This window comes from Stegastes partitus, unplaced genomic scaffold (genome assembly GCF_000690725.1).
Source record: "Stegastes partitus isolate 25-593 unplaced genomic scaffold, Stegastes_partitus-1.0.2 Scaffold121, whole genome shotgun sequence".
NCBI classification, from domain to species: Eukaryota; Metazoa; Chordata; class Actinopteri; family Pomacentridae; genus Stegastes; species Stegastes partitus.
Window position 1 is genome coordinate 275,816 of NW_007577852.1, and position 12,296 is coordinate 288,111.

Genomic DNA, 12,296 nt, shown 5'->3' on the forward strand with positions numbered 1-12,296 from the left:
CGATTCAACTGAGTTTTAGGTTGTTGACAAGTTTGTGGTGAACCCACAGAAAGCCTGAAATGAACATGCAGGACTCTCCACCAGTCACTGAGACCCGATGAAGCTTCTTAGATGAATGTTAAATGACTTCAAGAACCAAAATAAAAACCAGTCCAGTTTCCTTCTACTTAATAAGCACAGCACCTCGGATCATATGTACTGTTTATGTTTCCTCAAGCTTTCATCCAACAACTTTAGCAACACATACAATGAATGAAATCCTAACGATGGAGGAGCTAACTATGAAACTGCTAGTGAAAAAAGATTAGTTTGCTTCATGAGTTTACTCGAGGCGTCCTCTAATTTTGAGATCCCACAGTTGATCAGTCAATGAGGGCAGAAGCTGTAAATTCAGCAGCCTCTGATCATACTGATTGTCACCCTGATTCCTTGCAATTATGTTAATTACAAGGATTCATCAATCATCATTAGTGGTTTACCTTCAGTGTGGCGCCATCTGCTGGTGGAGTCAGTAATACAGTCAGAAAACGCACCAGAATCATGTAGAAAAAGAGAGAAACTCTACAAATAGTGTCTTTAAATGAGTGACAGTCACAGTGAGATGGAGGTGAATGGTGACACAAAGTGGTGAAACACGGCCGACCGTCCTCACGTCTAGAGAGCTGACTTACCTTCAGCTGTATCAGTGATATCTGGGTTCAGAAATTTGTCAATGTACAGTGTATTGTGTCGATTCTCTGCCTGGAACGCAGCTGATCTACTGGCTAATCAACGCCGATACTTTGTGCATCTTCAAGTCTTTTTTTTTTTGTTTAGTCACGCGTCGCCGTCCTTCAGCTCGCAGGGTGTTAGGAGACGAGGAGAACGTGAGCACGAGCCAGGAACCAGGAGACGACGGCGGCGACGCTCAGCAGAGGAACCGCTGGAGTGAGGCTGCAGCTGGAGCTCACCGCTGAGGACAGAAGGAAAGACAAAATAATTTCCTTTTTGATTTTTCTGAATAGCTTTTTATGTTCAGTTGCATTATTCTTTCATTTTTTATTATCATGTCTCTGTACGGATGTTTTTATTGCAAAAATATTTTCACCAATACGACTCTTAAGCTGCAGTTTGTGTTTCTACTTTATCAATTTTCTTATTTTTTTCTTTTATTTTTGCTCAAATAAACACATAAACTACATTTTTAAATTAAACATTTGAAGACAGAACTAATAAATTCTGAATGCAAACTATATTTAAATTAAAAAGTCCTGCAAGCGACTGCACAGTTGTATGTTTACAGGTTTTACCTTTTTTTTTTTTTTTTACAGTTTCAGACACGATTGCTCCTTTATCAGATTTTTTAATTTAATTTTTTTATTTTATCCAAACCTAGCTGTGGTGTATTTCAGCTATAAATGGTGCTTCTTTAACATGCACACAGGTGGTGAGAAAAACACAATAAAATAGCTTAAAAAGTACTTTTTAAAAAAAAAGCAGAAGACAAGTTAAAAACAAGGCAGAAGAAAATGTAATTTTTATTACAGTTTTGTTCATTTCTATGCACGAGTGAATGCATTTGAAGAGCTCATTTGCAAAAACAGATAACTTCGTCTTCACAAACCTTCAGGAAACCAACTCTTCCATCGTCTACCTGAGACAACGTCAATCAAACTCAAGTTATCTCTACTTTTTTTCATTTCTACTGAGTCACATCCCCTAACCCAAACTTCAGTTTGACTGATATTATCTCAAGAAAACAACAAAAAAAAGATTCTTCATTTGTTTCTCAGTCTTTACTTTTGCAATATTGCTTATAATTTTGAATTCACATGTAATTACTCATGTATAAAACCTTCAGTAACACACAGTGTATGCAGGTAATGTAAGTCAGGTCACTCACTGGGACTTTTATTAAGTTTGTCAAAGCTGCAGCATGATTCATTGACTGACTAACATGAATTAACTCTGTGTCGTGGTGATGATGAATCCTTTTCTTTTAACGCTAACAACCCCCCAGAAGAGACGGATCTGCTTGTGTCATTCGTTTAATCCACTTTTCAGTGACAGCAAATAGAGAAAATATGCTAACTTCACTGCTAGTCATCAGCCGTCATTGTAACCCAGTAAACACGGTGTTCACGCTGCTCCAGGCTCTCATTACATCATCTGGCTCTCCTTACAAAGCCAGCGCTGCAGCAGGAGGCCAAGAAGCAGCACAAACACGACACTGATGGAAACCGCAAAGGCTGTTTAGCTAATTTGTTTATCACATCCCTATCAAAGTCGAGTTCGCCACCCAGGTCCCGAGTGATGACGCAGGTGGCGGGTTCTTGTTCGTAAAGTCGCCGTCGTGCATCAGATACTGTTTAGCCAACAAACGGAGACGCTCGGCCTGCAGAGGCCTGTTTCATAAGACGAGCTGTAGAGCGTAAAAACGAGGCGATGGCAAGAATTCACGCACACAGCAGCACATGGTAAACAAGCAATATGTGCATGAAGGATGAAATGTTTATGGATCAAACCGAAGTGGTTGCAGAATGACGGCACCACCAGCGTTTTAAAGCACATTGTTGACGATCACAGTGTTAGCATGACGTGCAAACCTGCATCAGCTGTCCACCTGCATTGCTGGTTTTTACCAAGAATATGTCAAAATGATGAGATCTGCAGCTCGTCTCAGAGCAGCTGGAAGGATGCACTTCCAGGAACCCACATCCTCTATCAGTCGGGTTATTCACTGTGGTTAAAATCCAGCTTTAATATTCCTCAAACTGACTGTAAAGCCTCATAATACTTCCATAAAGAGATATTTTTTTGTGGACGCTGTTTATTTCTTAATTAGTTTACGATGCTGCACTTTCACTTCTAGCACACAGACAATGATTAAAACAACATCAGGTTTATTTAAAGTGCTCAAATGAGAAAACGTGCTCCAGCTTTTCTAAACCAGCCTGACAGAACCAAAGGAGTCTGGAAGGCTGGTCTTCTGCTCTGGATTCCACTGAAACACCCTTCAAACCACTCGTGCAGCATGTGTATAATCAGTGTTTATGTGCGTGTGGTTCTCACTCCGGCAGCTTTTTCCATCTCGTTGCAGCATCCCAGTCACGCAGCTGCAGATGGGCCCAGTGCCTTTACTGGTGCAGATTTGCTCACAGCCTCCGTTGTTGTCCTCGCACCAGTCGGACTCTGAGGAGACATCAGAGGTCAGAAAAGTTTCTGGATGGGATTATTCATGCCCGGTGGATGTCGGGTTCTTGAGGACTTTCCGACAGTTCCTGGACATGTTCTTGCTCCTGTTATGTTTAATCTAAAGTCCTGCACTTGTTCAGAAACCTGACAGCCATGGCTAGAAGTAGAAAGAGCTCAGTGGTGTCTTCTGTGAAGTATTACACAGCTAGAATGCCATAAGTCATAAAAAAAAAAGGGAGGAAAAAACGAAAGTGGGATTTCTTTGAGTGTTCATCTTGTAAAAATGGAAAAATCTTGGAATCATCACATAAAACATTTTTCCATGTGTCCATAAGGGTTACCAGTACTCCCTCTACATGCAACAGATAAACAGATAAAAGATGATCAACTGGTAAACACAGCCTGCAGTTCAATCCAGTTCACACATAACCGCTTGGATTCTGGTATTTTTTCTACTTTTACAGTTTCTGGTTCTGATAAACGGCGTCATTTTGGTGATATTTTGAAGACAAGGTGCTTTTAAACCTGCCAGCGGGTTGATTAATCAGACAGATCGAGTTGTTTTGACACATTTCGGATCATTTCGTATTATTTCTGGTGACTTGTTTGTCCTGGAACCTCTTCCTGCCTGTTCCATGCGTTAACCACAGTGGAAACAACAAACCAGGAGGAAGTGAAGTCCTGAAACGAGCTGGAGACTGGGCTCACCTCTCCGTCTTATCGGCCCCACAGACAGTATGTGCTCTTTGTGGTCGCCGTCCTCCGAGTACATCCTCCTCTTGTGTGGACAGTTCTGGACGTACAGAACATTAACACATCAATACACAGCAGAGCGCTTTCTATCAGTCTGAAGGTTTTTTCCTCGACGTCTCACCACTTTGCAGGCGTTCGTTTCGGAGTCGCACAGCGAGACGTCGCAGTGCAGGTGGACCTCGTCGTAATCCCCGATGAACTTGAAGACGGTGACGTGGAAGCGACAGGTGAGCGAGACGCCGTTCTCCGCCATGCCGATGGTGTTGTCCTTGATGTTTGGGCACCTGAGGACCAGACTGTGGTTACAGGAGGCTTTTGGACGTCCCGTCAGTCACCAGCTTCTCTTCATTTAGCAGAAAGCAGGTGCTGCTACTTTCAGGTATATCATTAAAAATACAGCAGTTTGGCTTTTTTTGACCTACTATTAATCAGTGCTATTAAAATGCAGTCAAATAATACCTCCAGATACAGTGGTTTACTTGAACTTCTTTGCTGTTTTGCTCTGTTTTAACTCTCATGATTAACATGTCTCACAACAGGAGGCCACATATAAAAGTATGTCAGGCTTCTCAGAAATAGAAACAAAGCCATGATGTGTCTTGTGAGCGGTGCTACGCTCATATTTCTTCAGTTTAAATGTCTATTTTAGTCACAAAATGTACTCTGCGTATAATACGAAAAGAAGAGAGTGTCTGTTTGACGCAGTGACATCTACTGATGACGTAGAAGTAAAAAAAATCAGAGATTAAATGTTAGATTTTGTCACTCTAAATGCGTTTCATAGTTCCAGTGATGCTCTGGGTCACTCAAACAGTGACTCACTTACCGTTTATATATAGATATTAAAAACTGCAAAAATAGATTTAAAGAAAGCAATAAAACATTCATGGCTTCACTTTCCTTTAGTGCCTGAAAGCCCGGTCCTCCATATGGACAACCCAGTGCCATAAACACTCCCACACCGGGTAAAAGGTTTCGTCTTTGGCACGTACGCTACGTTTTACGACCATCCCACAGCTCACAGTGCAAAGCTTTGTCATATAGATGTTTGTCTCTGCCCCTGTCAGGTCTATGGCACTAAAATGACAGTTTATGGCACCAGATAGTCAAACTAAACGACTTACAGTGGATTCAGGAAGGATTCGTCAAACTTTACTGTGTTTTAGATTTACTTTAGATATTTTTTTTTACTCTCAAAAGCCTCTCATGACATTTTTAAGATAGGTTTTTAGGACTTCAGAGGAAACATTACAATCTAAAAACCAAAGTAGCGAGACATATTTTAGAAACACATATCAGCGGGATTGATGTAATTACTGCCACTGCCAGCAGGGGGAGACAAAGGTTCTGTCCTGCAGGTTTAACCCTCTGAACTCCAAGTAGTTGTTGGCCAGAGGCAGTACAGTCATAGAGCGACAAATCATTAAAAAATAAAGATATTAAAGTGCTGTTATCAATACTGGAAGACATGAAACTCTACATTATGTAGATGTTTTGCTGCTGACATTTTTAAAAATGTCTCTCCATGTTTGTCTCCTACAGGATCCGTGTAAACACAGCCTGCAGTTCAACTGAAAACAGTCTCTCCGGTGTGTCAAAGAGTGCAAGTGGTTTGCTTTGGGGAGTTTTTAAATGAGAAATGTAATGGTGAAGTGTTACGACGGCGTGGTACGTTACGCCACACAGGATCCAGACCGTCACAAAGCCATCTTCTCCTGATTCGTTCTGTTTTTACGGCTCTGATAAATTATGTCGTTATGGTCATTTTTTAAAGAGATAACATGCCGTTCAAAGCAGATTGCTAAATTTGACAAGTTATTATAAAACCAATGACTTCATTCATCTAATAATTCTGTTTTCTTTCCATTCCCATGTCATCTAATGACCCCTCATTTTACCTTGAGACACCTTTAAGGGAACCAGTTGAGCATGTAGGGAACAGCAAAGGATGAATTACGATTCCAGTTCAGCACCAGCGTTCGGCATGCTCAGCCCTACAGTGTGTGTTTGGGTCCTTCGGTCTTACCCTCGCTCTATGATGATATATCGGAGTCGGTCGCTGCTGTAGCGGGACGGCGTGGCCCAGCACATATTTACAATGAGGATGAGCTGGTTTTCGTCAGCTCCTTCCACAAAGACGCCGACGAAGAGGACGTCCCGGGTGCTGAGCACCACCTCGCCCTCCCTGTACGGATGGCGGTACGAGGAGTTCTTGTACAGAGCCATCTTGGTGATGAAGTTTCCCTCCTGGGTCGGTAAGGTGAGGTTTATCACGCTGGAGGAGGGAGGACAACGGTCAGCACTGCACCAGTAACGAGTCCTGTGTGGAGTTAATGGTTTCTACAGAGGCGTGCTGCGTCTGACCTGAGCATGGGTTTGAGGACAGTCTCCAGCGAGATCTTCAGGTCGAGCTCGTAAGCGCAGGAAAACTCCACGTTGATGGTTTTGTCTCTGGTGATGACGTTGCCGGTGTTGTTCACGCTCTCTATCCACACAGTGTTCTTGTACATGATGTGGGTGCCGTTCGACTGTCAGAGAGACGAAGATTTATCTATATATTTTCTGATAATTCACTTTTGATGGCTGTTTGTCGGCTTCGTGAAACCGTGAAATCTCTCGACTGATGTAGTCGAAGTTAGCCTAGCTTAGCATAAAGAATAGCAACAGGTGTGAAGCATGCCCACATTTAAGGTAATTCGGTAACACAATACACAAAAAGAAAAGCTGAAATTTGTGCAAAGTTAGCTTAGCTTAGCATAAAGAGGTTCAAGCAAAGGGGAAACAGGCAGCTTGACTTTGTCAAAATATTCCACCAAAGCTTCTGTTTATTCTGTACACAGACAGAGATGCAAACGCCACAGAGTGTTTGAAGAAATTCTTGGCAAACACCAGCTAGTTGAGTGTTTCTTTGACCCATCTGTGGCTACAAGGCTGCTGCTGCTGCTGGATGTTAGCAGAGTTTTTGATAACAAGGTTCTGCACAGCTTCAAACAACTCTAAATAATACGACTAACAATTCTGTTTGATGTCGGGACCGAACAAGCAGACAACATTTGAAACACTGAACTTTAGAGGTGCTTGAAGCATCAACAGTAAATAAAAGATGGATGAAGCCTCTGACTCTGAAAGTGAAGTTAAATCTGCATTCTTTCTAACAGCCAGCAGGGGGCGACTCCACCGGCTGCAGAAAGAAGTTTTATTGCCCTACTTCTCACTTGATTTGTCACTTCAGTAATCATTTCCTCAGACATTTATTGTCTCAGTCACTAGGCTCAAAACTTTTTGAATACAGCATGACATTAGTTTGGTAAGTTTTGATCCCGTTCAGAGTAAAACGGACGATAAAACAGGATATGTTTAAGGGTAAAGGTACACCGTGATTAAAACGTGCATAACGTAGGAATGAATGCAAACTGACCTGTACGATGGAGCCGCAGTGTCCCTTGGTGTTGTTGATGTGGAAGGAGATGAAGTCCTCTCCCTCGATGCCGGCGCAGCGCTCGTCGTTGATCCGGACGTCTTCTCGTTCGAAGCCCAGCTGGAAGAGTTTGCATTTGGAGATGGAAACCTCCATCAGGGCATGTTTACAGGTCACCTCCGCCTGGATGATGTCGTCGTCGCCTGCCAGACAGAGTCAGATTTCAACACTTACTACGTGCGCTTGTATGTTTCTGAGGCGGCGGTTTCACTTTACGTTACAGTTTCCTGGTTGGATTTGAAGCAGGGATTACGGCGCTGCAGATGTATACCCGACTGATACTGGACATGTGGGGCCAATGCCATACCGAGGGAACAACAACATAAAACTTTATTAACTTTGCAGTGAGGTGCTTCACAAACTGAATTATGGCCATTTTGAAACTATACTGAGCATCTTTAGTCGCATTCTGTTCAATTCTATTCAAACATAAACCTTCGCCTCACATCGGCGCCTATCAGACGACATATACAACCGTGACAGGCCAATATCAGCTGATAATATCGGCTCTAATTTAGTGATATCAAAAAAAAAAAAAAGCGAAATTAGAAGAGAATTTTTCAGTGGTTTAAATTGCCTGTTATAATTTTGCACTTGTGATTAGTTAAAACGGCAAGACGGCTGCAGAGAAGCTATTTTTACTGCAGCTACACAAGCCGCTGAAAACTTGAGTATTTCTCTGTAAAATGCTGCAGAGACAGTTTCAGCCCAGCGGACGGAGCAGAGGTTAAAGCTGGAGGTGGGTGAAGCTCTGACCTCCGGTGCTGGTGGGCAGCTCGGGACAGCCGCACAGGTCGCCTCCGTTCTCCAGCTCACAGGTGAAGTTTGTGCAGATCTCTCCTGCACAGGGGTCGTAGATCCATTCTGCTAAAGACACGTCCACACACAATGTTAGCTGTCAAACACAAACACACACAGTCTGACCGGCCAGAGTCACATTTCTTGTCTCACTTTGGTTGAGTCGGTGCTTCGAGGTTGGAAAATGCAATAAAATGTAATTTAACTACGATGCTGAGAGCTCAAATAAAGGAAACCTGACAATCAAATGAATGAAATGATTATGAATCCGTAATAGTTGTGAATGAAACTCACCGAGATCCAATCATTTAAGCAGATCTGTTAAAGTCAGAATGGCAACACCAGCAGACAGCAACATATAAACATGTATTTGAACAAACCTGAATTAAATTATTAATCACATCAGTTTATTTCCAGTATTTAGTTTACTGACAAAATAACCTGGCAACGACTGATTTTTCTGGCAACTTGCAGGCAGCAAACACAAGCTGCAGACACAACGCTGAGTCATGAAGCTGTAAACTTTGCCTGTTTTATACATGTACCAGACACACAGCAGCGTTAGCACTGGTTTGGAACCCTGTTTCTGGTTACCTGAGGAAAGAAAGTCTAATATACAGTCCTCTTTTTGCTCTGTTTTGGTCTTTAATTGCAGGGTTGGATGATAACGGCCTGTGGAGTTTTTTACTACTAGCAACACATTTTGCATAAAAGCAGACAATGATAATATAAAAGAACGAAAATTAGGTGTTTTAATGTTTTGTGTTATGTTTTTATGTATTTTTTGGCCTTACTAATGCCCATTGTGATGCTAATGGGCCTCATAGATGGCGTTATGGATCATCTGAGCTAAAGTGGGCGATGATTTTAGCCACTTTTTAGCTAAATGCAGCTTTAAAATGTGACCGTGGTGGCTTGTGTGTGTGTGTGTGTGTGTGTGTGTGTGTGTGTGTGTGCTGGTTTGGCTGGTGTCTCACGGTGCTCTTACAGCAGTTCTCCTGGGTGATCCACTTGGTGGTGAGGGTGCCCATGGAGCGGCAGGCCTCGGCGTAGGCCGCCAGCGAGCCGCAGACCTGAGCCTTGCGGTGGTTGTAGCAGCCGTCCAGGTAGCAGGACTGGTAGAAGGGCCGGGGGTCCAGCAGGCCGTGGCACGGCTGGAAGAAGCCCTTCAGCTGGGTCAGCTTCTGGCAGGCGTCTTCGCCCTGCAGAGCCAGGACGGCCGAGTTGTCGCAGGACTGAGCCAAAGCCACGTATTGGGTCTCGTCGCAGCTAAAGGAGAAACATCCAGCTGTCAGAGTTTATATGTTATGATGTGTTCTCAGATCAGGCTGCCAGCGCCACCTTTACTTCCACCTGCAAGTAGCGCATGTGCAGCTCTTTATCTACACTGGACCAGCCAGTGTCAGGAACAATGAGGAACACGCATCTGTTGGGTGGAAATACTCTTAAGTTGGTGTTCTTAGTATTCTTGTGGTCTTCTGTTGTATTTGCCTCGCCTATTTCATTTATAATTGTGTTCTTCTTGCTTTTCTTACCGTCACTTTGCTTCTGTGACGTTACAAATGTCCCCATGTGGGACTAATAACGGAAACTCTATTCTGTCCTATTAATGATTAATCCAGTAATTTTTAGTAAATATCAAGCAGCCCACACGCTCCTTCCGTACAGATGGCGAAATAAAAACCTTGCATGAACTATATAAAAGTTAAAATAGAGATTTTGTTGTTGCACTTGTGATGTTTTTTTAACTTGTGTCCCTAACGGTCTCCCATCTGGGATAACAAAACGACTAGTGAAAGAAATATGTAGTCATATCTTATTGTGGATAGCTGGTGTACAGTGGGTTTGTTCTTTTTGCAGAAAGCAGCTGCTTGGAAATGTGGTTGATGAATGGAGCTTGCGGGCGACGGCTGCAGAGTTGGGTGTTGAGTCTCAGCTGGTTCTTCACATTAGACACAGTCGCTGTCAATGCAAACTGCTATGATTAGGTGAGCTTTCCTGTTCTTCCACAAGTGACAGTGAATCCCTCCGTGCCTGCGCTCCTGCCCTCCACCTACCTGTTCTGCATACCGTTGGTCTTCCAGCTCTGGGCCAGCTCCAGGGCGCTGACAGCCGGCTTGCCCCTGGAGGTGATGTAGTCGTCACTGGGGTCCCCGTTGAAATTCCCACAAAGGCCACACACCTTGTTGTGGAGCCGCTGACCCATTGTGATGCTCAGGGTGTTAAAGCGGTTGTAGCGGACCTGGATGTCCTGCGGCGTGTCGATGACAATGAAACCTTCGGACGTGGACAGACGTGTCATCAGGCCTGTTAGAAACGGCACCGATACCGGCGTGCCGTTGACCTGGAAGACACAAGGGGGCAGAGACCTTTACATGTGTGACACAGTTACGAAGCAAATTCATTTTCAGGGAGTCACATTCAGACATTTCTATGCTCAAGGATCAAGTCCTGCTCTGACAGGACAGAACCAGAGTGGAATACAACTGGATGTGTTTTTTTTCCTGTGTGCTTCTTTGATTTTTGCCCCCCGTGAGCTGTTAAATTTGCTTTAAACTCTCATTTTTGGAGTCCAATAGCTGTAAAATCGTTGCTTTTCCTTGATGGATATGAAAAAAACAGCATTATAGTGATGTCCTGTAGCATGGATGGAATTAACTGTCTAAATGTGGATTTTAATGAGCAGCTTCAGTCACTGAAATGAGGTGGAAGGAAGTATTTGATAAAACAAAGACACCCTGATCGTACTATGCACAAGATTTCTGTTTTTACTGGCTGGGACTTAAAACACATTAGTGCTCTTCAAGCTTAAACTCAGTCACCTCGGACAGGAATGAAAATTAGAGTGTCATCTGCGTAAGCTGATTTCGCATTCTTAAGCGATGTCTCGTACCTATTACACTCCAGTGTTTTAAAACCGATGCCGACGGCTCTCGAAGCAGCTCGGAAAAATGTCGCGGTGAATGGCTCACACAGATCAGGCAGGATTAGGGCTCATTGGAAGCTGGAGTTTAAGGCAATCAGCGAGTCATTAACTACCTCTGTGAGAGCACTTACTGTGAAATGATGTGGACCGAGGCCAGACCTGGAGTAGCTCTAATAGGCTATTAGTGCCAAGGTAATTGGTAAATTGGATTGCAAGAACTTTTTCAAGTATTCAGGGAGGAAAAAAAAGGGAGTTTTGAATTCGATGTTTGTTTTTTATAAAGGGCTCTTTGACAGCATGTAGCCGACAGGAAGTAACTCGACCACATAAACACAAAAATCAAGACGATGTGACATTTGATAGAGGAAACAACACAATCTGGCTCTTACAAGTGAATAAGCAACACAAAGCACCCTCAGTGTGCCCCCGTCAGCTCTACAGTTACAGCCTTGGCCGGTCTGGTTTAAATGGTAACTTATGGTCTCTAATATTAGCCAATCTTAGCTCGATATTACTGTGTAACTGACACTACTCACTGACCTTAATGTATGACTCCACTTAACTTTCTAATTGCCCTCTTTTCTCCCTTTAGATCAGCAATGAGGCCGAGATCTAAGCCCCAGGAATCAAGCTTTCTCCTGGGTCACACCGCCAGAGGAGCTGAAACCAGGAGGCTAATCGTCCAGGCTCGGGACTTTGGTGTCTTTCTAAAGTGCTGAGCTTTATTGTAATAGACTGTATTAGGTTCACACACACAGAAGCCAGTCTGTCAGCTGTCCTTAAAAAACACATCACTACCTACCAATAAGTCGGCAGGGAGAAGCTCCAGCACCCCCTACAGATGATAAAGGACTGTATGGATGATGGATGGATGTTGATGTCCAGTTCTAAATGTGAAACAAATCATTTCTGTTTCTTTGAATGGCCATTTATGGTTCATATAACTAGCTTGTGACGATGTGCGTAATTGGAAGGATGAGGTTATGTAGACGGAAAGTGTTTTCATTACTTGTTTCTCTGGTTTGGGCTTTAAAATCCTCATCGTCAACTCCAACAATAACAGCACCAGCAGGTATGATTATGAAAAGCTCCTGCATGCTTTAAAGCTGCATTATTACGGTTTCGCTCATGTACACACTCACTTTCTATACAATATGCCAAACAAGT

General features: G+C 43.3%; 1 protein-coding gene across 1 annotated transcript in view; it reads right to left on the reverse strand.

Moving 5' to 3' along the window:
* Positions 1-848: 848 nt before the first annotated feature.
* The window catches only part of tecta (tectorin alpha), a 34,567-nt gene continuing 23,119 nt past the window's right edge, over positions 849-12,296 (reverse strand). Inside the window, exons 18-27 of the mRNA XM_008278371.1 lie at positions 10,261-10,547; positions 9,192-9,472; positions 8,162-8,272; positions 7,346-7,548; positions 6,292-6,455; positions 5,954-6,202; positions 4,049-4,211; positions 3,883-3,967; positions 3,052-3,171; positions 849-952 (exon numbers count right to left, since the gene is read on the reverse strand). Of these exons, the coding sequence (XP_008276593.1) occupies positions 849-952; positions 3,052-3,171; positions 3,883-3,967; positions 4,049-4,211; positions 5,954-6,202; positions 6,292-6,455; positions 7,346-7,548; positions 8,162-8,272; positions 9,192-9,472; positions 10,261-10,547 (1,767 nt within the window). The remainder of the gene's footprint in view (positions 953-3,051; positions 3,172-3,882; positions 3,968-4,048; positions 4,212-5,953; positions 6,203-6,291; positions 6,456-7,345; positions 7,549-8,161; positions 8,273-9,191; positions 9,473-10,260; positions 10,548-12,296) is intronic.